Raw genomic sequence first — 25,873 nt, forward strand, 5'->3', positions numbered from 1 at the left:
ACTATGAAACTACATTTTGGAATTCTTTAATATTTGATACTTTAGGTAGGTCATAGGAATGACCTAAATTACCGGTGCTACAAAAACACAAATAAATAAATATACATAAATAAAGTCAACTTGTCATAAACCTGAACAGCCACATCCCCAAGTGCACTGAAAAATGAATTGAGGCTTTAGGCCAAAATCTAGGTTCTGAAGCCGAATAAAACTATCTTACAACGTAGGCGTTGCCATTGCTAGTTTCTAGCACTCACAATCTCCCATATTAAAAGAAAAAAAGGGAGATTTTCAGTGCTAGAAACTAGCAATGATAACACCTTGCCTAAGATAAGGCCCATCATGTTAGAAAACACATTGACATATTTTTCCTTTCACAGTACTTTTTAAAGTACTTCTTGGCCACAGTCTGTGAATATGAAAGCCACAGGGATCTAAGCTGCTGGCTGAGGTTTGTCAGAGAGGCACACAGAGAAGAAGCCACGGTGCTGATGGGGTTATGGTGCTCACCTTCTTGTCTTTCTCTGAGCCGTCAGTGAGCAGGATGCCTTTCTGCATGTGGCGGTACAGAACCTTCTGGATGGCCGACATGTCACATTTGACGACGTACTCCACCTGAACGGACGGCAATGGCACAAAAAAACAAACGCGTCAACGAGACAGCATTTCACTGGTGAGGCTGCCCGAGCTGTTCTGAGTAGGGATGGGGCCGATCCAATCCAATATCGGTATCGGGTGCCGATATTGGCACTAATTCACGGATCGGATCGGACTGAGAGAAAAAAATCCGATCAGTTTTTTTTTTTTGGTGCAATTCCAGCACGGGCCGTAATTTGCCCATGTATAATAGTATCCTTCTTTGCCTTGTATATTTTCTTAATTTTGGCTGCTTTTTGCAAGGTATATTAAAAAAGCAAATGTAATTGGCCAAATGTTTGCCTATACTGTATATTCAAGAAAGATATTCGTATCGGCAGATATCCAAATTCAGGTATCGGAATCGGATCTGAAGAGAAAAAAGTGGATCGGTGCATCCCTAGTTCTGACACGAGTCAGAACAGAAAACACAACAAAACAACTGAGCGAAATAAAAGAGGAGAGGAATGGAAAACGGATAATGGAAAGGCAGAGATATACATACATTACTAAAACAATCACTAGAGGTGCAATTCAGAATGATGGAACTCAGGCTGATGGAGAGTCTGTGAGCACAGTCCCATTAAGTCTTGTTTACTTACTAAGAAACACTATTATTACCAGCCGCCACAGCGTGTGGCTGCTATTGTTTTCACCTTGTGAGTGTGTGTGTGTCATCAAGGCAAAACGTGCTCCTGGAGACACCTATTGCAGCGTCGACTACGACAGAAGCCATTTTGAGTACCGTAAATTCCGGACTATAAGCCGCACCTTTTTTCCCGTTTTTTGGCCTTTTTTGGCCCCTGCGGCTTATATAACGGTGCGGCTTATCTATGGATTTTTTCGAAAAGAAAAAAAAAACTCTCTTTTTTAGCACTCTTTCTAACTATAAAGCCACTTCTGTTTTAATTTCCTCTCTTGCCCTCTTTTCACCACACTGTATGACACTGTATGACACTGTGTGCACTGTAAATAACAACACAGGTGGTGTTGTGTTATGTTGTTTTGTTGAAATGTTAATAAATGGGAGCATTACATATGGTAATTAAACATTAAAACACAATAAAAAAAAATAAAAAAAAAAAAAAAAAATACCATTAAAACACCCGCGGCTTATAGTCCGGTGCGGCTTATATAAGAAAAAAATAGTCAACTTTGAAGGTGCGGCTTATACACCGGTGCGCCTTATAGTCCGGAATTTACGGTACTTTGCCAGGTGCTTATATATCTGTCTGTCTGATTGAGGATACGTTTTCAGGGTATACGCAGGAATCCTCAAGTTTAATTCAACACCTTCTAAGATGCTTTTCAAGACCATTTCAATATATTTCAATGCCTTAACGGCACTTTTGTCTCATCGGCGATAGGGGTGTAAATCACAAGTTTCATCATGATACAATGTTGTATCGATTGTTTGGACATTTGCTGATATCACAAAGTCTGCCACGACACGATTTTGATTCAATGCAGGTGTCTGTGATCAATATGAGACTACATCATTATGCTCATTTAACACAATCAGCACAATAGCTGCAAAATTGAATACCTCTCAAATGGCAATTAAGACCTTGTAATACTTTTTAAGGGCCTTAATTTTCCCTAAATTGCTTTATCAACATTTAATACTTTCCAAGACCCTGTGCATACCTTGATTTTGTCAACGTGATAGCGTCATAACTACATAACAGTTACAAAACTTTACGGGTGTGTAGTTCAGATCACAAAATGAAGGCTGGGTTCGAAAATGGGTGTGATCCGAACATGGGGGCCGGAAGTAGGGGGTAGAAAGCAGGGAAGGGGCCATTGGCCCCCCCACTTTACGCCCCTGGCCCACATTCGTTTTAAGTTGGGGTCCCATCGCAAGATGGTCTCTAGTCTCAATTTATCTCCATAAAGCCAGAAATTAAATTCATAATGAGTTTGCATTTGTTTGTACTTCCTGGTTTCATTATGAAAAGCATGTGCCTAAAAATAAATTCATTTTTATATTCCCTAATACTGACTTGGGGAAACAGATCAATCAATCAAAACAATAAAGACTCAATTTCCTGCAAAAACAACCATGCTGCATCATACTTGACAGTACGAGTGCTTGGGCTCAGTCCCACCTTCTCTGGCAGCTGAGACTCCACCTCTTTCTTCAGTCTGCGCAGCAGGAAGGGGCGGAGCACCTTATGCAAACGGCGAATGATCAGAATGGTCTCCTCCTCATTTAGGTCCACCTGAAACAAGTCAAAAAGTATAATATAAAATAAATAATAAAATAAACATATATAGGCTTATTACGCATTATCAGTGTGTGTCAGTCTGTGAACCTGTATGCCTAAATTCCCCCGTTTGCTTTAAAATGGGTTTTTGAATGATGGGGACATTTTGGGGCGAATACGGTTTACCGTTGTTCCCTGTGTCCACAGCTTCTTGGCTCTTTTTTCCCGGTGATTTAATTATTCCTGGAAAATATTGGCTACATACACACTGCCAGAATTTGGTAGGGACAACCTTTCTGCAGGACTCATAGCTGCAGACTGGATAGAAAATTTGAGAATGTCTCACAACACTCAGCTCTGTCTCTTTCAAATTGACAATGATGAACGAAGTGTTGTGCCCACAGAAATAGAATGATTTGTTAAAATAATCCAAAAACTATCGACTGACTTGACCGTTTTATCAGCCACAACCAACAATTTACCCACATCTGACGAGTGGCGGGTGTTAATTTCAGACCCTGTACCAAATGCCTTGCTCTCTTCTTATGTGGTTCTGGCACTCACTGTACTGGAAACAAAACTAAAACCAATCATAAAGAACCTTTGGAAAAAGTATTTCACCCATGTCTGATGTATGCCTAAAAATGTGAATATTCTACTACCCAAACGAAACACTGACTTAAGGGGATAGTTGGGTAGTCTGTGAGCTTCAGTCAACTTGCACAGACAGGAGCGTGACTCCATTGACCTTGTATTGGGTTTGTGGCTAACTATCTGGAGCTATGAGGAACAGCATGGATTGTGCTGCTGAGGAAGGAATCTGCCAATCAACATCACCATTGGTAAGTAGCAAAATAGGACAAGGGTTCCAAAAATCAGAACTATCCCTTTAAGAATCCAAGCTATCCTTTAGTTTGCGGTACGTACGTACCCTTTCCCCCGTCATGGCGAACGGGGCGTTGAACCACTGCTCGAAGGTGCTGCAGCTCTTGAAGATGGTGGGCAGCAGGAAGTTGAGCAGCGCCCACAGCTCAGGCAGCTTGTTCTGCAGCGGCGTGCCCGTGAGCAGCAGGCGGCGGGGGGCTACGTAGTGGGTGTTCAGCACCTGGGTCAGCTTGCAGTGGTGGTTCTTCATGCGGTGGCCCTCGTCCACAATCATGTACTTCCAACGAATCTGTGTGTGGAAAAGAACATTTAATGGGCTAATTGATACAGTATTTCCACATGTTTGGGATGGTGGTGGTGAGCAATAGGCCCTTTTCACAGCATCTGTTTTGGGGGTGGTAAAGTAGGAAGCAAAGCATGTGTAACCAATAACATTAATGAGGGCCAGTGTTGGGGGTAACTCATTACAAAAGTAATATATTAGATGTAGATTGTAGATTACAAATTACAAATTGAGTTCTTTTTTTTTTTTAATCAAAGCACATTAAATAAATATATAATCATTTCCTAATCAAATCGGGTATTTTTATGCAAATAACCACTATAGATGAGAATAACAAAGGAAAAAGATAACATTTCGAATTTTGGATGGTTTACACACTGACTTCAGACGGTATAAATTCTTTTTTCGGGATGGTTCCGGGGCAGCGATGTCATTCTGTTACTGCTGCAGTTATTTTGGTGAAAGTAATGCAAAAGTAGTGTAATAAGTAATGAGTTACTCTACACAAACAGCAATATTGTAAAGTAACTTATTACTTTCAAATGAAAGTAACTAGTAATATGTAGCATATTACATTTTGTAAGTAACTTGGCCAACACTGATAAGGGCCCTGGAACACCTAAATGGAATGGAACCATCATTAATGGTATTGGTTACACCTGTTTTACTTCCTGCTTTACCTACCACCTCAAAATGGTTGCTGCGAAAAGGGTCTATACTCAGATATTGTGTCAAACTTGTAGTCAAATTTGCAGTTCAAATGGTTTGACTGCAAAACTGCAAAGAGCGGGAGTGGTCGCAGAAGGCGATTGTGTTTATTTGTCTCTGTTCTGAGCTGTCTGTTGTCCAGACAGTTGATGGGCAGAAAGTTCAACCCAGTCTGTTTAGCAAATCAGAGTCGTTCATACATTTGAGTCAGTCTAAATCAATCTGTCAATAATTCAGTTTGTTTTCTGATGCATCAGTGCGGCCGCCTACGTTGTTTCAAAACGTTCCCTTATTCTGTCAATTTCAAATGTCAAAATATTTGTATCTGTAAAGGGAGAGATGTCAAGAGGGCAGGTGAGAGGGTGTGTGTGTGTGTGTGTGTGTGTGTGTGTGTGTGTGTGTGTGTGTGTGTGTGAGAGAGTGTGTGTGTGTGTGTGTGTGTGTGAGAGAGAGAGAGAAAGAGAGAGAGAGTTTGATCTCTGTCACCTTTGCCAGTATGTGCTTGTCCTTGATGACATATTCATAGGTAGTGAGCAAAACATTGAACTTCCCGCTGCGAAGCTGAGGCACCAGGCCGCGCCGCAGGCCAGGGGTGCCCTTTCATAAGACACGGAGAGACAAGAGAAGTTAAACACTGTCTCGAGTAAAGGAGACAGGATGAATTTGTAATGAGGTCTTGGATGAAAAAGGGCAAAACGGATCTTTCTTACCTTGTAGGAGATTTTGACCACAGTGGGCGACCACTTGTCAAGCTCATAGACCCAGTTGGACAAGGTCCTGGAAGAAGAAATCCATATATTTATATAAGAGATTTACCGCTCCTTTAAAGTCAACTTAAAATCTTGGTTGAGAGACAATCAAGTGTGTGACCATACCGTGTAACATGACATGTTTTCATTTATGTTTTGATGTATTATTCCTTCTTGTATATGTATTTTATGTTATTGTATGTGATGTGGCACTATAGGTACAGTATTGCTGTTCCGGTTTGAATGTACTTTTTGTTTTAGCAGTTTTTACCACCTTACTGCCCAGGGACTACGGTTGAAAATTAGCCAAGCTGGCTAAACTGGCGCATTTACAGAAATGTTTATTAATGTGCACTGTCCCTGTAATTTTAAACTCAATAAATGAAAATGAAATGAAATGAAACAAAGAGGATAAGGGCTGCACGCAAATTTCTTCATCAGCAAAATGCAGATCCTACAAATTTAATTGGACACACGAGTGCTCAACTGCACCAGTTGAGCACACTCAATTTCTAGTATAATTTGGTGTGTGTGTGTGTGTGTGTGTGGGGGGGGGGGGGGGGGGGGGAGGGAGGGGGTCAAAAAAGCTTGTAAAGCGGCATCTCGACCGCAGCCAATAATGCGAGAGTTTTCAGAGAAGGCTTTGCTTGGAACCCGGGACCCCCGGACAGATCAATGTCTTCACCCATTAACCCTCATTACCCGACACATAACTATGAGCAAAAAGGGGGACAGATGTAGGGTTTCCCTCCACACTGGTTCATTGTGCATCTCAAAACGCTTTCTAACACAGACATAAGGCACTGCTGTTCTCTCATGTGTCTATAAAAAAGAACTGAATGAATGAATGAATGAAAAACAACCACACAGCTATTATTAACTCTAATCCTTTAAGCCGTGCATATGCAAATGATCACTAAGAAGAAAAACTAATCAGGCATTTTTCACATTACGCACGTTTAGATTTGATGTTGAAGAATGCACATGCATGCATATATAACATACAACAGTTTTAGGATCACTAAATACTTATCATTTGTTTTGTCAGCAAACTGAGCTTGTTCAGGGCAAACCAAGCTTGTTCACCCACTTACTGGGCGATATTCTCTGAACGTTGCTTTTAGGAGTAGGAACATTCAAATTATCTTCTACAAACTGTTTTCAGATTTCATTGTATGACACATCATTTATAAGCTTACAATCTGCACTTCCATAATGTAAAAAAAAAAAAAAAAAAAGGAACAGATCTAACACTGGTGAGTCCAGACAAGAGAGGAACAGATCTAACACTGGTGAGTCTCTGGAAGTAAATTGAGTGAATCTACAGTGTCTCCAATCTCCATCAGAGGGGACGGGGCACTCCTCTCTATAGCAGCCTGATTGAATCTGATCAGATTAAATTAAGATCAGAAAAAGGTGTTTTTACATTAAAAAAAATCTTGCCTCGAGGCGGCTGTATCTAATGTGCGCATCAATCACTTGCTACATTCTGTTCTGATGTGTCACGACATGATTGGATAAGAGCGATGATGGATGCCTGCTGAGGACGACAGTACTGACGAGAGAGGAACGATGATGAGATAGTACTGACGAGAGAGGAACGATGATGAGATAGTACTGACGAGAGAGGAACGATGATGAGATAGTACTGACGAGAGAGGAACGATGATGAGATAGTACTGACGAGAGAGGAACGATGATGAGATAGTACTGACGAGAGAGGAACGATGATGAGATAGTACTGACGAGAGAGGAACGATGATGAGATAGTACTGACGAGAGAGGAACGATGATGAGATAGTACTGACGAGAGAGGAACGATGATGAGATAGTACTGACGAGAGAGGAACGATGATGAGATAGTACTGACGAGAGAGGAACGATGATGAGATAGTACTGACGAGAGAGGAACGATGATGAGATAGTACTGACGAGAGAGGAACGATGATGAGATAGTACTGACGAGAGAGGAACGATGATGAGATAGTACTGACGAGAGAGGAACGATGATGAGATAGTACTGACGAGAGAGGAACGATGATGAGATAGGGGCCGTTGAGCCTCTTGTGCTCCATCAGGTAGGTGATGAGGGCGATGGTTTGGATGGTTTTGCCCAGGCCCATCTCATCAGCCAGGATGCCGTTCAGGTTGTTGTTATACAGGGACACCATCCACTCCAGGCCCTGGACCTAGACAACAAGGAGAAACAGACGAAGACCTACTGTAAGTAAATGCTTGCAGGAAAAAATAAATAAATCTCTCCACTCATTTCCTCTCTCGGTGTACAAACACTCATGTAAGTAATTTCAGCTCTTGCATTAAAGATAAATACATGAATAGATCCAGGCAGAGAATTTGCTTTCGGCAGTGACGCACTTCAAGGGGGGGAAAAAATACATTTCCGCTGCGGGTCTCCGCGGTGGGTAGGTGAGTGCTTTTACGTCTACGCTACCCCAGACGCCACTAGCTGTAATAATGTGAACCTTCAGTCTGCGGCAAAAACAATTGTTTTCTTGTTCAAAGTCTGACTCACATACGGTACGAGGTAAAAAGCCTTTTTGAACAACAGACTACACAGCGGTGCCTTCAGATGGTGTGAAGAGCCGAGTTCACGGCACGAGCTTCCAAAAGAAGCTGCTCTTTGATCTCATTGTGTCATTGGACATTCTCACATCCTATGTGAAAAGAGCGCGGTGTCAAAATATCAAACATGTGTGGGCAAGTGGCTGCCGTCGCCTGCTCTAGGCCCCGGGGATCACAATCAGTAAAAGACAGCATGGAGAGATGGGAAAGGGCAGAGGAAGGCAGGGCAGCGGAGGGGGAATCCGGCTAATTCAATTACCAACTGCAATTGAGGGGCGTAACGTGCTCGTTAACTAAATGTCTTCAATGTGTGCTAATGCCAGAGAAGAAGACTGGTGTTTGGCCAAATTAATAAGAAAATAATGAACTGAAAATTGTCTCATTGTCTGGAAATGATTGTTGTCAATTAAGGTTTGTTGTTGCACGTATTTGCTGTTGGCATCGCAGACACGTCATCCAATTACTGTGCAGCCGAAATCCTTCTCTATTTCCCCGGGGATGCGGCTGCTACCATGTCTCATTTACAGCCTGGCGCACCATAAATCACAGGTGTGCGAGGAGTGCAACCTTCTTGGAGAAAAACCAATTTGTTAGTAGCATTCAATTGTCTCTCACCACCATCTCTATTCACTACAGTGCTGCAGACAGCATTAAAGCCTAGGAAACAATGAGGTTGTAACGTTACGAGAGCGGTCTTAAATCCATGTAAAGTATATTAGGGACGGGATGATATCATTTTCTCACGATAATATTCTATATACAATATGGGGTTCACGATTCAATACAACCATGATACGAAGTATTAAATAAAAGTTCAATGGCAACCAAGTCTGACTGCGGAATGCCATGCATTACTGAGACACAAATCCTTCTAGAAATGGCATTGTCTTGCTAGAATGTAAGGTAAAAGTAAAAAATTATATATATATATATATATATATATATATACGGTATATATCATTTATGTCAATCATATACATTTATTCAAAATGTCGATCCCTAGTGTGTACCTACTAGTCATATGATGCTTCATAAAGCATGAGAAGAGGGAGTGCCAGTGCATGTGTGTGTGTACCTGGTAATGTTTGAGCATGCCGTTGACCAGCAGAGTGGACTGCTTCTCCACCCTCTCGATGACAGCGTGGGCCACGCCGTAGTAAGACGCCGTCTCGCTCGTCTCGTCTCCAGTGGGAACGCTGTACTCGTCATCCACATCCTGCTTGGCCGACCTGCGTGTGTGTGTGTGTGTGTGTGTGTGTGTGTGTGTGTGTGTGTGTGAAGCGAGAGAGAAGAGCAGTTTAGTCTCTCTACGCCGACTCGGCTGCTCTCTATTCACCTTATGCAGCCCTGCCCATATGCAGCCCCGCCCACTTGACCCATTGTATCGCGACTTCCTGTTCAAAATGCCGGCTGTTTTACCTGCTCAAACTAGTCTGACTCACCTGGTCAAACCTAGTTTAACTCACATTATGTGTCAGACTAGGTTTATAAGGCACTAGGGGTGGGAATCACCAGATGCCCACGATACGATACTAAAACGATACTTGAGTCACGATACGATAGTATTGCGATATCGCCGCTATTGCGATATATTGAATATTGCGATATATTGAATATTGCGATATATTGAATATTGCGATATATTGAATATTGCGATATTTCAATATATTGTCTAACTCCTTTTCCTACCTTTTCCTTGACCTCAGCGGAAGTAAAACATGCAGTGTTTTTTTGTTTTGTTTTGTTTTTGCCCAAAATGTAGGCTACATTATTAAGCTTCTCTGGACTCAATGCACCGCTGCAGGCGCGGACTGCAACATCGGGCGGTTCGGGCAGATGCCCGGTGGCCTGGCATGGCATGGCCTGCATTTTTTTTTTTATATCGATACTTGGCGTCCAAATATCTATACAATATCGTCAGGCAAAATATCGCGATACTATGGTGTATCGATTTCCCCCCCCACCCCTATTCACCTTATTCCTGGACCTACGTTTCCCATGATTCTCAGCGGTTGCCGGTTGTCAACTTCCTGTTTACATTTTATGCGAAAATGCTATTTTATCCGAAATGGCTAAAAATAGTAATGTTGTGTGGTTGCATAGCGGCGATATTTTACAAAAACGAGGTGAATGTCAATTCACTCGTACTGTACGGGCTTATTTGAGCCGAAATGACTAAAAATAGTATGTGGTTGCTTTTGTTTTGAAGGCTAAACGTCCAAACCGGAACTCTTAAGATATTGTCTCTCCGTTGTACAATTATGCACATGTGAAATTATTGTGCTGGGGGGGCATCATTACAAGACATAGGTAGGTACAAAGTCACAACAATTATTATGATTATTTTCAGTCTCTTTCGCTATGAACGGTCCTGGGCGGAAACAGGCAACCGGCAGCTGGAAACAGGGAGGGAGGAGGGTGTCATGGAAGCGCCCACGGTCTCACCAGGAAACTCGTGAATAAGTCACAGTAACTTCCTGTTAGGCTCTCAAGCCAGACGGTCTCTTCTGAGTAAGGTGAATAGAATTGATTTTAACGATCAGTTTGGAGGCTTAGCTGGGTCTGGCGCCGGTCGCACAGCTGGAGTGCAGGCTGAGCTGATTGGGCAGGGGTCCTCGTTAGTTTGAGCTCTTTTTTCTTTTTCTTCCTATTGACTTAGCCCCAGCTAGCATAATCACCCAGCTAGCATAATCACCCAGCTAGCATAATCACTGATAGTTTTGTTAATTCACACTTCAAAAAACTTGCTTTTCGTTGACTGCTCCTATCGTCATTTATTGCATCTGTCTCATATCTTTCACTTTTTACGATTTCATTTTCTTCAGGTTTTTATTCTGTTCTTATTTGTGCTCTCCTGTATATGATATGATATGATATTTTCATTTATATTGCGCCCCTCAGCCAACTTTTACATCGGTCCGGGGCGCAGCCCAGGGGAAAAAGAAAAGAAATTAATGGACAGGACAATGGAGACAGGGAACCAGGCAGACGGACAGACAGAGAACATCAGTACACCTCAGACACACAACACAACAGCAAAGTAACTCAGTGATCATCTAGAGCGAAAAGGTGGGTTTTAAGCAAGGCCTGAAAAGTCTGTAAGGTGTTGGCAGACTTGATGTTCAAAGGGAGCTTATTCCACAGTGTCGGTGCCATCACTGCAAAAGCCCGGTAACCCCTTGTCACCAGTTTGGCCCGCGGGACCTTCAGACACAGTTGGTCACACAGTTTGATCTGAGGGACCTGGAGCTGATGGATTGGACTATATGAAGTGTTTTTACCATTCACTGCCTCTGTTTCTACATGGATGCACTACATATAATGAAAAAGGATCTTCTGCCAAATTAGATCTATGTGTTTTGCATTTATTAGCCCAAGCTTCCAGTCTAGAAGACCTAAAAGACCTCTCGTCAGAGGATACAAGGGAGAGGAAGACCAAAAGCTTAGCCTAATAAACATGTACTGCATGTGTCGCAAATCTCTTTTTCACTGTGGAATTTGACTGGTTCTCCACCACCTTATCAAAATACTCTGGTCTCAGCCGGGCAGACACTAGTCTACATGATTCTATATTGTTAAGTCAGTAATATCTTGACTACCGGCAAATGTTCAAAGATTTGTACATTGCCTAGTAAAAGCCTCAACCGTTAAATTCGGGGTCTTTGTTTTGTTTCGATCTGATGCCAGTCTTGAACAAAGAAGGGAAAAAAACCATGTGCCCTGTCAAGTAAACGGAGAGCCTGGTAAACTGTGAAGCAACACCGTACTGGATGATGTGTTTAAGTAAACGGAGAGCCTGGTAAACTGTGAAGCAACACCGTACTGGATGATGTGTTTAAGTAAACGGAGAGCCTGGTAAACTGTGAAGCAACACCGTACTGGATGATGTGTTTAAGTAAACGGAGAGCCTGGTATACTGTGAAGCAACACCGTACTGGATGATGTGTTTAAGTAAACGGAGAGCCTGGTAAACTGTGAAGCAACACCGTACTGGATGATGTGTTTAAGTAAACGGAGAGCCTGGTAAACTGTGAAGCAACACCGTACTGGATGATGTGTTTAAGTAAACGGAGAGCCTGGTAAACTGTGAAGCAACACCGTACTGGATGATGTGTTTAAGTAAACGGAGAGCCTGGTAAACTGTGAAGCAACACCGTACTGGATGATGTGTTTAAGTAAACGGAGAGCCTGGTAAACTGTGAAGCAACACCGTACTGGATGATGTGTTTAAGTAAACGGAGAGCCTGGTAAACTGTGAAGCAACACCGTACTGGATGATGTGTTTAAGTAAACGGAGAGCCTGGTATACTGTGAAGCAACACCGTACTGGATGATGTGTTTAAGTAAACGGAGAGCCTGGTAAACTGTGAAGCAACACCGTACTGGATGATGTGTTTAAGTAAACGGAGAGCCTGGTAAACTGTGAAGCAACACCGTACTGGATGATGTGTTTGGCAGCCTTCACTTCGCCTCCAGTGGGATCAACGATCTTCTTCTCCTCTGTGTCGGCCTTGGAGATCAGGTCAGCGTCCTCCTGAAAAGGCAGGGGGTGATGACACGTGATGACAGAGCGCACACTTAAAGGAACACTCCGCCCATTTTCAACCAGCTTTGTATCATTAGAACATCAGTAGTATATCAGAAAACTGTAAACGGTTTTGAAGTCTGTCATTTAATTTGACAGTTATTGAGTGTTAAAGTGTGGACCAGTGACATCACTGGTCCACACTAACTCAAATTAATAACTCATTAACTCAAATCAACTCTCAATAACTGTCAAACTAGATGAATGATGAATAATTTGACAGTTATTGAGAGTTGATTTGAGTTAATGAGTTATTAATTTGAGTTAGTGTGGACCAGTGATGTCACTGGTCCACACTTTAACACTCAATAACTGTCAAATTAAATGACAGACTTCAAAACAGTTTACAGTTTTCTGATATACTACTGATGTTCTAATGATACAAAGCTGGTTGAAAATGGGCGGAGTGTTCCTTTAAGAGGAACATGACAGGGAGATCACACGCGTGGCTCTGACAGACATCATAATAAAGAATGGAAACGACATCCTGAGAGATAGAGAGAGAGGGAGAGAGAGCGCGCGTGCAGCTACTGCCCCCTGGTGGATTGTGGCGGTGTGTGCGTGTCCTTTGAGACAGGCGTGTGATAAAGAGCTAGATAAATGAAGAAACTTGAAGCTTGTGTGTGCTGGCTTGGACCTGACCCAGTCTCTGATATACACACACTAAATCCTCAATTTGACATTTGGAGTGGGCTGATCTAAATATCTCTGTCTCAATGTGTGGGAGTTCATTAACGAGAAAAACACCGACCTCTTCCTCAAACTCCGAGCCGCTCTCCTCGCTGTCTGACCTCGGGGCGACTTCATAGCTGCGTTTCAAAGGAAGGAAGAGGAAAACACAAAAATTACAATGTTACAAATTAGAACATTTTCTTTTTCAGCTTGTCACACAGATAAATCATCCGCCTTCATTTAACTCAACACTGCAAACAGTTCAGTTCAGTTCAGTTGACTTTTGAGGGGTCCCCGGTGGCTCACCTTGTAGAGCGCGTACCCCAAAGTGGCTTTGCTGTCATCACCTCTCTTTCCCTACCTGTCCCGTCTGTCTACTGTCTCTATCCTAGTCTGGGTCCAGGCCTTCCAAATCCGCCCACTCCATGGAGTTGAGTTTGGCTGCTCTTGGTCTGGCATCGTCATATGCCTTTTCTATGGTTTCCTAACCCTCCGAGCCAATGAGCGCCGAGTAGGACTAACAATTGGCCAATCAGCATCAATAAACAGACCAGCGGGCGGGACCAGCCATTGTCAAGTAAATAAAAGTGATACTTAGTAATGAACAGACAAGACAACATCTTCTTTCAAAGGCATGTAGAATGCGAGAGGCTGACGACAGCACAACACATTGATGGATGTGAGAAGCTGAGGATGGAGGTTCTTACCCAGGATTCATCTCGAGCCAGGCCTCCAGCTGGCTGGAGGTTGGAGCGTCTGTTCCCTGCAAGACTTTCCCAGTCTCCGTCTGAATGACCTTGATTGGCAGCTCACTCATTTGGCTGCTCTCATCCATGGGCTGCAGGACAAAGAAACCATCAGGACACGCGTCCGTCCTGTCCATCAACGTAACAACTAAAGAGCCTAGATCGCATATTGACTATTTATGACCTCATTCATTATACAACAATTGGAACTTTTAGATGAAGCACCACTGGGACATGAACAAGTGTGCCAACCAAGACCTGCCTGGCTGGTTTCTCACAGACCCCAGCATCTCTTAGAAGCACATAAGCACCTTATGTGGCTGGTAGCACTATGTTGTAACATTGACATGTCCTTAGTACCGGAATTTTCGGACTATAAGCCGCGCCTTTTTTCGACCCTGCGGCTTATATAACGGTGCGGCTAATCTATGGATTCTTACAGCTAACGGCCACTAGGGGACCTCCTAAATCTATGGATTTTACAGGTTACAGTCCACCACCTTTAACTCTATGGGCTCTATGGCCGGTCCGCGCCCCCCACCTTTAAGCGGCGGGCTCCAGCAGGAAAAGCTGGAGGCCGGAAAAGAGTGAGACAGGTAGCGCGCAAAAGTAAAGGTGGAACCGAGAGACAGAACGAGAGCGAGACAGACAGACATTACGAGAGCGAGACAGTTTGTGCAAAGGAAGTTTTCATGCACAAACCCTCATTATGGAAAACAAACGTAGAAATGCACATGATGCAGCTTTTAAGTTAAAGGCAGTCAATCTGGCAGTAAAAGAAGGAAATAGAGCTGCTGCACGTACCCTTGGCATCAATGAGTCAATGGTGAGACGTTGGAGACGCCAGCGGGAAGAACTGTCTCAATGCAAAAAGTCAAAAAAAGCTTTCAGAGGTAATAAAAGCAGATGGCCCGAACTGGAAGACTTTCTTGAAGGTTGGGTGAACACACAGAGAGCAGACGGCCGAGGTGTTTCCACCGTGCAGATCCGACTGAAGGCCAAAACAGTCGCCACCGAAATGAAAATTGAAAATTTTAGAGGTGGACCATCCTGGTGTTTCAGATTTATGAGACGAAAGGGACTGTCCATCAGGGCGCGGACGACTGTGTGTCAGCAACTCCCTCCCGACTACCAGGAAAAAATAACAAACTTCTGTGAATTCACACAAAGAAAGATAGAGGAATATTCCATCGGACCGGACCAGATCATAAATATGGATGAAGTGCCTTTGACGTTTGACCTGCCTCTCACTAGGACTGTTAACAAGAAAGGTGAATCGTCCATCACGTTGAGTCAACAAGAAAGGGTGGATGATGGAAAGCGTAATAAAGGAGTGGCTGAATGAGTGCTACGTCAAGCGCCCTGGAGGATTCTTTCGCCAAAAAAAAGCTTTGCTCGTTTTGGACAGCATGAGGGCCCATATAACAGATTCTGTGAAAGCAGCCATCAAGAGCACAAACTCAATTCCAGCTGTGATTCCGGGGGGCACAACGAAGCATCTGCAGCCACTCGACATCAGTGTCAATCGTGCGTTCAAAGTGGCACTACGCGTTCAGTGGGAGGCGTGGATGACTAGCGGCGATAAATCATTCACCAAAACTGGTCGCATGCGAAAAGCAACTTTCGCTCAAGTTTGCGAGTGGATCCTGACAGCGTGGAGGAGTGTCAAAACATCCACGATCACCAACGGGTTCCGAAAGGCTGGACTGCTGCGTGATGAAGAGGAGGACGCCGCCACAGCTGAGGCCCTTCAGAGGCTGTTCGATTCCGACAGTGACGAAGAGGAGTTCGTTGGTTTTGAGAGCGACAACGAAGGAGAGAGGAGAGTGGCTGACGAAGCCACCCTGAGCCTGTTCGTTTCCGACACTGAAGATGAGGACTTTGGTGGTTTTAGTACGCAGGAAGAAGACGAAGATGAGGATTAATGACTTGACTTTTCTGGTTACAGCCGTGTACTGCACCTTAGCCGAAAAGATGAAGACGAGGATTAATGACTTTTCTGGTAGGCTGATTACCGTATATTTTAAGCAGCCGTGTTACTGCAACTTTAGGCTTACGCGCTTACTGTCGTGTTACAGGCACTTTATTTTGCACTTTAAAAAAAACACATTTAATTTAGCCATTGATATTGCCTCGTCAAGCGCTGTAAGCTTTGTTTTTTGTTATGGTACTACTGTAGGCTATAATGTAGATCAGTGGTTTTCAACCTTTTTCATGCCAAGGACCCCTAAATTGATACACATTTGGCCGCGGAGCCCCAATTGAAAATATAAATATTCAAAGATGTGCACACTTTTTCAAGGTTTTTCAAAAATAGCAGATCTTCAAGCTCATAGCTTGTCTGAACACAAGAAAACAAAAACGTCTATGTAAAAATGAAGACATGATGAACATCATTGAACCATAGCTTGCCGCTATGAGCTTGTTGAGCTTGCTAGAGCTTCAAAAATAGCCAAAGCTAAGTGGTTAAATGATTGTGACGCTATTAACTAATTTTGCTGGGGAACCCCTAGCACTCCCTCAAGGACCACTGGTGGTCCCCGTACCACTGGTTGAAAACCACTGCTGTAGATCACTGCCGGTACGTGCGCTGGGAGCGCACCGTTTAAGTTTGAAAGTTGAAAAGTTTGTGTGTCTGAAACGCTATGTGATACAGTACAGTTTACACAGCACAGTACATGTTCTGTAGCTACTATTGCACTAAATGGTAACACTTGAATACGTTATGCAAATATGCAACTTGTTTGTTGAAATGTTAATAAATGGGAGCTTCCTCAAACAGCCATCTCTTTCCCGACAATCCCCTCTGTGCACGAACCCTTACATATGGTAATTAAACATTAAAACACCTGCGGCTTATAGTCCAGTGCGGCTTATATATATACACGTCATTCAATTTAGCTGCTGCGGCTTATATTCAGGTGCGCCTTATAGTCCGAAAATTACGAGATATATATATATATATATATATATATATATATATGCAAAATGACTGTTTGTTTGATCTGATGTTCAGATGATTGAGATAGTTCTGCCTGAGTGCAGCTGAAGGCTGCAGAAATGCAGGTTTGGTGCTCTGGCAGCCACGCCGCAAACATCAACAAAAATATGGGCAGTGCTAATGCCAAATGACTAGGTGTTGCAAAGGTCACTACAATATGTTACAGGCTAGTTAAGTATCCTTAAAATTACACATTTTTATCAATAGAGGGAATGCACGTGACGTCACGGACGCGACAGTCAGTGCGGGTACGCCCACTCAGCTGCAGTGAGTGTCAAAACGTCTAAACAAGCCAGGTGGCGCCGCCGGGTCACGGTGTTTAGCGTTCAGCTTCCGCGAGAAAACAACGAAAATGGTAAAGTGCTGTTGTGCCATTGACTGTAAAAATAGATTCAACAAGGCGTCGGAGGTATCTTTTTACAGGCTGCCGAAAGCTAATGAAACGGTCCCGGTCTTCTCTGCAGCTTAATGAGGGCTCATTCATTCTCTGGCTGTGTTCTACCTGCACAGATATAACGTTACATGAGTGATAGTGTTCACTCTGAACAAAGCTAGGGACAGCGTATGCTATATTTTTCTTAATAAAAGTTGTAATAAAATAAATATGTACCTCTCCACATACAACCAGAATATCCATTGCTTTCCTCGTTACTTTAATGTTGCCAACAAATCCAGCCTTGAAGTACGACCACGCTACGTCCAGGCTCTTGTATGCTTTCATGCTTTGGTTTGTGTATTTCCCCGGCGTCGATATTAAGTACATATAAATGTCAGGAAACCCTATTCCTGGTTCTTTGGCAAGCTGTAAGGGTCACATTCGAGTCCAACTGCCTTTATTTTAAGCAGATAATCGTTTATATTAGCCGTGGTTTCGCTACTACCCCTGGCAGAAGCCACGTTTGTTTTGGAAATTTGACACTCAGTGCTGCTCAGTCCGGCTGAGGGGGCGTGTTCGGGAGGGGGCGTGGCGTCGGTGCATTCCCTCTATTACTTTCATCAACAAACACAACACAACACAACACATCTTAGGCAAAATTGAAAACTACAAATGTTGGCCTTTATGGTGGCTGGATATTATTGGTGATGTTTGTATGGTTATTACTCGAGAGCCAAACCATGTGTTCATGTTTCCCCCAGTCGTCTGGGCTCAAAGACACATGTGAATGTCACGAGGTGGAAACTGAAAATGGAATGAGCCTGTAAACAGCCCTCTCAATGAGGTAAACACTGTTAAATTACCAAAAATGGAATAAAGGCCAACAACAAAAAGGAAAATATAACACGGAGAGAGTGTGTATGTGTCACTCTGCACAGCCCATGACTTACTTCTCCATCAGGTCCAATGGCGCTGGTGCCTTCACCATCATCCATCTTCTAGACAAACATACAAACCAATTGATCAGACATCGTAGATCATTGCACAGGTAATGTTATTACTATTGCATATTTGTGCAGCATGCTATGCTAGCAGCTAGCATAAGAGCAACACCAGCATGACGTCCTCTGTCAGTGATGGAGGCCTACTACTGTGCAGGTTGATTTGAATGCAGCGGTTTTGGTTTTGCTCCGCTCATCCGCTAAAGGGCAAGGCCCACTGGCAATTGCAAATAACAGGATTATGAATGATGTGTATTGATGAGAGGATTGGAAGCAGGAAGCAGGCGAGCCGGATCAGCGACATCTTTTAAAGGAAGGCTTTTCAACCTGCTTTGTATAATTACAAATTTGAGATGCACCGATCCACTTTTTTTCAGTTCCGATCCGATTCCCGATATCTAAATTTGGATATCTGCCAATACCGATGCTGGTTCCGATACCAGAGATCTTGGCAACTCTCCCAAGGAGCTGCAGCCTCCACCTTTACATAGCAGCTGGCTGTGAGATCATTTCCTAGTTGCTTTGGTAATCAATTATCTCATGGCAGCATTAATTACCTGGATCATAATGTGCCACAATATTCATTTAAACAATGAATAATGTCCCAATAATGTCCCACTATATAAACCACCATATCTGTGTTGTTGTTTCACCTTTGATTGAAAAATGCTTCCACCAGACCAACACCTTCCATAAGTCAGACCTGCCCCTTTTGGTCATGTAGCACGGTGTAGTTAGCTAATCTAGCTATCTTGGACGAAGCAGGGGCTTGAGTTGAGCTATATGCAGCTGCTGGACAGAGCCATGATCTGTTTGGAGAGCAATAATAAGGAAGACTAACGCGTACATTTAGATTAACAAAGATGTCGCTTCCTTCTTACTAGGTTCCTTGCACTTGTACAGGAAAAGCATGTCTCTTCCTACCTTCTTCTTCTTCTTCCTCTTCTTCTTCTCCTTGGCAGCCTGCGCGGCCTTGTGTTCGTACACCAGGTTGGTGAGGTTGGCCACATACTCGTCGGTCTGCTGCAGCAGGTAGGCCAGGCGCTTGTCTTTCTTCTGGTCAATCAGCTTGCGGTAGCCTTCCTCATCTTCAGCCTGGGTGAGGGATGGGGGCGGGGGCGTTAATGGTGCGAGGAGACAAAAATTTCTCGATGATGGCTTACGTGGCAGAAAACCAATTACAAGAGCTAAGAGGTTTGTTACATGAAAAATATTACCCTGGGCTAAAGAAATATTATTCTCTCCAGTCAGTTCCAAGCCAGTTAGTTTATACTTTCAGTTTTGCTGGGTGTGCATCTTTACATAGTAAATAATAAAGCCACTGAATCATTTGATGTTAATTGTGAAATCTACGAGTTATAATAAACAAATTCAATCAAAATGAAAATCAAAAGTTTAAAATTCATTCCTGCTGATAATGGTGTTAACACCCTTGTGAGGACCGTGAAAGATATTTATTTCCAAAAGTGTTGATACAAAATATCTTGATTTCAGGCTCTTACCATAAGTCTCCTCATCCTCTCCTTCTCGATCCTCTCGGTCTCCTTCTTCTGCTCCCGCTCGGTGTTGGTGTGCCAGGTGGCGATGGCTTTGGTGAGTTTCAGCATTTTGCCCGAAATGGACCTGTGGTATTCTTTGAAGTCCTTAGCGTGCTGAAGGATACTGTTCAGGTAATCCTGAAAAAAGCAAGCGAGACATCCAGTTGGCGAACGATCGGCGTCATCTACAGCCGCTCCCTTCTATCAGTACAAGTCTGCATGTTCATAACGTTGACAATACAATACCAATACTAAGTTTAATATCCAAGAATGTCAACAAGGAAAATCATCACGCAATGTGTTACCACAATTCACTGACAGTTTGGTAGAAACTTTTCACGGGGGTTTCGATGTCAGTTGGGTGTCCTCCTTCATCGGCTCAGGAAGCAAAATACTTTGCTCCTGGCAGTTTTCTCAGCCAATTCAGAGCCGACTGGCATTCACTTAAACACTGTTTGACACTGCTGCCATGTTTTCAGCTGGTTGACTCGGCAGTCCACTGTCAAGAGCCAGACTGCTGTCCACTGTCAAGAGCCAGACTGCTGTTGTCTATTTCAATTCTTCTTCTTCTTCTGCCTCTTTTAGCTGTTCCAATCTCAACTGTTAAAAGAGATCTGGTAAAAGTATTGAATGTTTATAACATTCAGTATTGAAATTAACCATCCATTTGCAGCTGAGTCACACAATCAAAATGTCAGTTATCTTGAAAACACTCTTTCTTAAGTTGTTTCAAGTGACTTTACAGCGCGGTATTTTGCAAAACAGTGGTGCTATTAAGGGTCGCCGGTTTGAGCCCCCCGTGTTACATCTGCACTGGTGCCTCCTCTGGTTGGTCGGGGGGAAATCACCTGGTGTTTCTGTCGGCGTTTCTTCTCCTGCTCGATCTTCTGCTGCTTCTCCAGCTTCTCCGTCATGCGCGCCTCCCTCAGCGTCTGCCGCTTGCTGCGCTTGTAGGCCTTGGGGTTGAGCGTGGTCTCCAGGGTGGTGTCTCGCCTCATGCACGCCACCACGTCCTGCCGTAGCTGGAGGCACGCACAGATACAAGATCCACTTCAATTTGTAGCTATTCATTATGCATAGGTAGGGATTTAGGGAGGGGGAACACACACACACACACACACACATGCTTTGAACAATAACATGGAAATAACAGGCCTAGAACAATGAATATTTAATAATCAACAAGTAATCAAAACAAGTGTTAAGCGAGCGAGACAACAGTTTGAACATCATTAAATGTTTACACGGCTCGGTTCGGGAGTCCCACCCTATGATGCAAGGTGGTGCCGGCGATAGGAAGTTTATACACTAAATCAGAACTGGAGTGAGTCCATTTATGTGTACTGCACATAGGCCACAAGCTGCATCATAGTCATTAGATATAAGGAGTTATGGGACCAGAGTGACATTAGATAACTATATTACGGTATATGAATACTTATCACACACAAATTAAACTGGAGAGACTGACTGCAACTTCTCTAGGCTTTCAACAACTCAACTGTTTGAATGAACTGACTGTAAAAAAAAAAGTTGATCGCTGTCATGTCATAACTTGAACCCTTTGTGCTAAAATACTCAGTAAAGAGGAGATCCATGAGTAGAAGACTAGCAACTGTTGCTGTGTGTCTATGGAGCATGAGAACATGAAGAAGAAATTGGCAATGTGTACTTGAGCTGAGCAAAGCAATCAGCCCACTAACTACAGGTTGGTCTGGGTAACTACAGGTTGGTCTGGGTAACTACAGGTTGGTCTAGCTAACTACAGGTTGGTCTGGGTAACTACAGGTTGGTCTGGGCAACTACAGGTTGGTCTGGGTAACTACAGGTTGGTCTAGGTAACTACAGGTTGGTCTGGGTAACTACAGGTTGGTCTGGGTAACTACAGGTTGGTCTGGGTAACTACAGGTTGGTCTAGGTAACTACAGGTTGGTCTGGGTAACTACAGGTTGGTCTGGGTAACTACAGGTTGGTCTGGGTAACTACAGGTTGGTCTGGGTAACTACAGGTTGGTCTAGCTAACTACAGGTTGGTCTGGGTAACTACAGGTTGGTCTGGGTAACTACAGGTTGGTCTGGGTAACTACAGGTTGGTCTGGGTAACTACAGGTTGGTCTGGGTAAGAGCTTCAGATAAAAGCAAGTTGTTCTGGGTAAGAGCTTCAGATAAAAGCAAAGAGAAAGCAGTCACATTTGAGTGGTTGCTGCGTACCTGTCTCTGAAAGTTGAGTAGACGCAGTGCCTTGAGCTCCACTGTGGCCTTGGTCCTCAGGTCAGGAGGCAGGGAGCCAGGCAAGCTTTCCAGTTCCTGGATTCGATGGGCAATGCGAGCCTGCAATCTGAGGACAAGCAAGAACAAGCGATCAGTCAAACTGTACTAGATGTTTCAAACGTTCATGTCACGATGTCAACCTTGTTCAAAGCAAGCTGTGTGTGCCTTTCACACAGCTTCTATCAGGCCACAATTCATCTACCAAAACATGTCTTTGTGCAAATGAAAACTATTGCTCTGTCTGGAGGGAGCACATAATGAAATATATGATTGTGTATGTATGGTGCCTGCCGCAGTGTGTAGAACTGAATTGAAATGCTGAGTACCGTATGTTCTATTTATTTCAGCGCAGTGTGTAGAGCTGATTTGAAATGGTGAGTATCATCAAGTTACAAACAAATGCGATCAGTGAGGTACCGTCAAATCAAAAGTTTCATTCTTGTGTTGACAATGGGAGCCTCTGCTGGATTGGATGGAGATGCAACGTTCTCCTGAAACAGCACCAAAACAAGGTGAACTGAAGTGTGGAGATAAGTCTCTGTGTGATGTGCAACTGACTACCAGCCTCCTAAGATCAATACAGCCAGGCAGCAGATTCAGGGGAATGACCCGCATTGAAAAGAGAAATGATCAGTAAAAGAAGGAGCCGGCTGTAAAGGGGTCAGTGATTGGCATTCTGCTCAGCAGCCAGCACCTGTGGGGTGTGCTGCATAGAGTCATGGTCAGCAGCCAGCACCTGTGGGGTGTGCTGCATAGAGTCATGGTCAGCAGCCAGCACCTGTGGGGTGTGCTGCATAGAGTCATGGTCAGCAGCCAGCACCTGTGGGGTGTGCTGCATAGAGTCATGGTCAGCAGCCAGCACCTGTGGGGTGTGCTGCATAGAGTCATGGTCAGCAGCCAGCACCTGTGGGGTGTGCTGCACAGAGTCATGGTCAGCAGCCAGCACCTGTGGGGTGTGCTGCATAGAGTCAATTGTATTACAAAAGTAATGACTTGATCATAAATAATGTGATACTTTATCCGTCCCTCTAGGCAGGTTTCTCTTTCAATCTCTTTTCACTAGCCCCTCAATTTCTCAGCTACACAGCAGCTCCCCGGGAGCCTGGAGGAATTCAGCGTGTTGATCACTAGGCCTGCACCATATGAGGAAAATGTGCGATAGCCTGGTGATGACATTGTTCAATATTGCAATGACAATATGACTTGCGATAAATAAATAATTGAAGTATGCATATTATTAGTTATACAGTTCCTATGTCTTTCTGCTTTAATACTGCTAACATAATAGAGCCCAAACATTGAATAGCCTGTGCCCATAAGGATGGCTCTGTGTTAGCGACTCGAGCTGAAACGACACACAGCGTGTTTGGGCTTTGGCGGAGGAGGGGCGGAGCGCACGGCTGCAAGGGAAAGGTGTGCACTGGATTTACTACACAAGACAAAACCATCGCATGCTGAGTGTGAATGCATGGCGTGTGTAAATAAAGAGATTTTGGTTATTAATTCCATTTCGGACAGTCTTTTACGATGTGTTTATTGCGCATGTTCATATCGCGATAAATAAATACGATTTTATCGTGCAAGCCTCATCATCCGGTTTCAAATATTGTGAAATGTAATTCTGTCAACATGGCCCAGTCCTCGAACAGGCAGCCTGGTGGAGTGAGCGGGGCTTAGTCACCTGTACTCTCTCTCCTGCAGGATCCCCACTGGGTCCAGTCCCTGGGGCTTCTGGACCGGAGTGATCCGGTTCTGCTTCTGCTGCATCTGGAGCATGGGAGCCACCTGCTGGCCGGGGGGCTGTGGCGGCATCGCGCCGCCCGGCACCGCGGGGGCCTGAGGAGGTGCGGGGGAGGGGCGGCCGCTGGCAGGCGGGGGGAGGGGCTTCTGAAGGGTGATTGGACTTTCACCACCCTGTCCTGGGACAGCACAGCCTCTGTCTGTTAGTTTGGTCAATTCTCACTATGACTACGCATTCGCAACAGGGACAACATTAATATCATGATGATAACCATAAAAAAATATGTTGATATCGACATATAACTATTATGCTAGCTAGCATATACAATTCAGATCACGTTAAACAATCATCATTGCCCTGAACAGCATAGTCTAACATTAAACACGAACAAATTATGTAATTTCAAATAAGATTTCCTGTTTTTCCCCTTTTTGCAAGTATTTGCTTTTAATGATTAATCTAACAGAAATGTGAATCACGATAACTTGATCTGGTCTGAGATATGAATGAATGAATAAATGAATATTCTTAAAAACTAACAGTTGCAGTAATCAGCGCTTTGGCCAAATCACATTCAAAATCCATTTTAGGGCCATTAATTAATCTACTGGCCACTATTGGCAACCAGTAGGAATTGCAAGCACTTAGCAAAAGTTGCCTGCTCCTGCAAAGGCAGTCACAATTCATCAAGTCACATGTTCACAATAGAGACAAGCAAGCCAAGTCATCAGAGCACAGCCGACTTCATCACCGACTTACATTTAGAGTGATTTTGGCTAACAAGCCATCATTTAGTGTGCTAATGTTCATGTAACAGTGAGTCTGATGTTGATGAGTGTGCTCATCTTATTTTTTAGGCTACTTCGTTCCCCACACACACACACACACACACACACACACACACACACACACACACACACACATCTTGTGCTCGCTGACCATACTGACCATCAGGCCAAGCCTTGGGTCCTGAGCTCTGACTGTGTGCTTGCATGGTTGGGGTGGGACAGGGACTTGACTGGGGGCCACCCATAGGCGCCATTGGCATGCCTGTCAACAAAATATATATTTTGTATTAATCCTTCGTTCTCTCTACACAAAACAGCACCAGTATATCATATCACGACGTTGGATAATAATAATAATAAGGCACTCGCTAAGGCTCATACTCACAAGAATATATTTCTCCTCCAATGCACCTGGCACATGCATATGGATGCGCAAAGATTATTTTCTTAGGTTATTATTGTAAACTAAATCAAAGACAAAAGCTATGTGTTAAAAAACAGTCGTAAACACAATGTCGTAAAAAAAAAAGTAACGCTAAAAACGAACAAATAAAGCTGCAACTGCCATGCGCAAATTGAGGTTATGATGTCAGCGTTTTCCAAAAGCTCCGTTTCACCTTCAATCATCCAATCCCACAACAAGCAACTCAAAACAATAGAGCCAATAACAACAGGATACGCTGCTTGACATCGGCAGGCCAATTTGCCACCTTTAACTTTGGTGCGCCGCTACCCGAATAAACAAATCAGCTGTGCTGCTCATCCCACCAATGCATAATCCTTACAATAGACAGTGTTGCAAAGGGAAATGAACTGACTTTCCAATAAGATAAGATACAATACTCAGTACTGAGGATACAGTAACAGCAGATATACGGTATATGATCAACCAAACACAAGGAAGAATAGAATCCTGTGCCATCTGCTTCATCGACTTAAAGGTGCTGTAAGCAATTCTGGAGGAAGGATTGAGTCAACACGGTTCTCATTCGAACTCCAGTCCCTAATCCCTGACACGCCCATTTTCCAATGGTCAAATCAATCTCCTCCACACGCTATGTCCCGCCTCTCTACTTTCAGTCAGAATACGTCACGATAAAGAAT

General features: G+C 43.7%; 1 protein-coding gene across 4 annotated transcripts in view; it reads right to left on the minus strand.

The window, feature by feature from the left end:
- The window catches only part of smarca2 (SWI/SNF related BAF chromatin remodeling complex subunit ATPase 2), a 45,287-nt gene that overhangs the window by 16,460 nt on the left and 2,954 nt on the right, over positions 1 to 25,873 (minus strand). The window contains exons 5-21 of one of the 4 annotated variants that reach the window (XM_083644350.1): positions 24,930 to 25,031; positions 23,922 to 24,159; positions 22,181 to 22,307; positions 20,819 to 20,992; positions 19,935 to 20,108; positions 19,357 to 19,527; positions 18,382 to 18,426; positions 14,016 to 14,146; positions 13,388 to 13,445; positions 12,491 to 12,585; positions 9,127 to 9,280; positions 7,494 to 7,657; positions 5,430 to 5,496; positions 5,206 to 5,316; positions 3,775 to 4,017; positions 2,745 to 2,858; positions 511 to 615 (exon numbers count right to left, since the gene is read on the minus strand). In XM_083644350.1, coding sequence (XP_083500476.1) covers positions 511 to 615; positions 2,745 to 2,858; positions 3,775 to 4,017; positions 5,206 to 5,316; positions 5,430 to 5,496; positions 7,494 to 7,657; positions 9,127 to 9,280; positions 12,491 to 12,585; positions 13,388 to 13,445; positions 14,016 to 14,146; positions 18,382 to 18,426; positions 19,357 to 19,527; positions 19,935 to 20,108; positions 20,819 to 20,992; positions 22,181 to 22,307; positions 23,922 to 24,159; positions 24,930 to 25,031 — 2,273 coding nt within the window. Of the gene's footprint in view, positions 1 to 510; positions 616 to 2,744; positions 2,859 to 3,774; positions 4,018 to 5,205; positions 5,317 to 5,429; positions 5,497 to 7,028; positions 7,047 to 7,493; positions 7,658 to 9,126; positions 9,281 to 12,490; positions 12,586 to 13,387; positions 13,446 to 14,015; positions 14,147 to 18,381; positions 18,430 to 19,356; positions 19,528 to 19,934; positions 20,109 to 20,818; positions 20,993 to 22,180; positions 22,308 to 23,921; positions 24,160 to 24,929; positions 25,032 to 25,873 lie in introns of those variants that run through there. The other 3 variants (XM_083644349.1, XM_083644351.1, XM_083644352.1) reach the window with 3 other exon arrangements.

The sequence above is a fragment of the Poromitra crassiceps genome (assembly GCF_964638095.1).
Source record: "Poromitra crassiceps genome assembly, chromosome: 10".
Classification (NCBI taxonomy): domain Eukaryota; kingdom Metazoa; phylum Chordata; class Actinopteri; order Beryciformes; family Melamphaidae; genus Poromitra; species Poromitra crassiceps.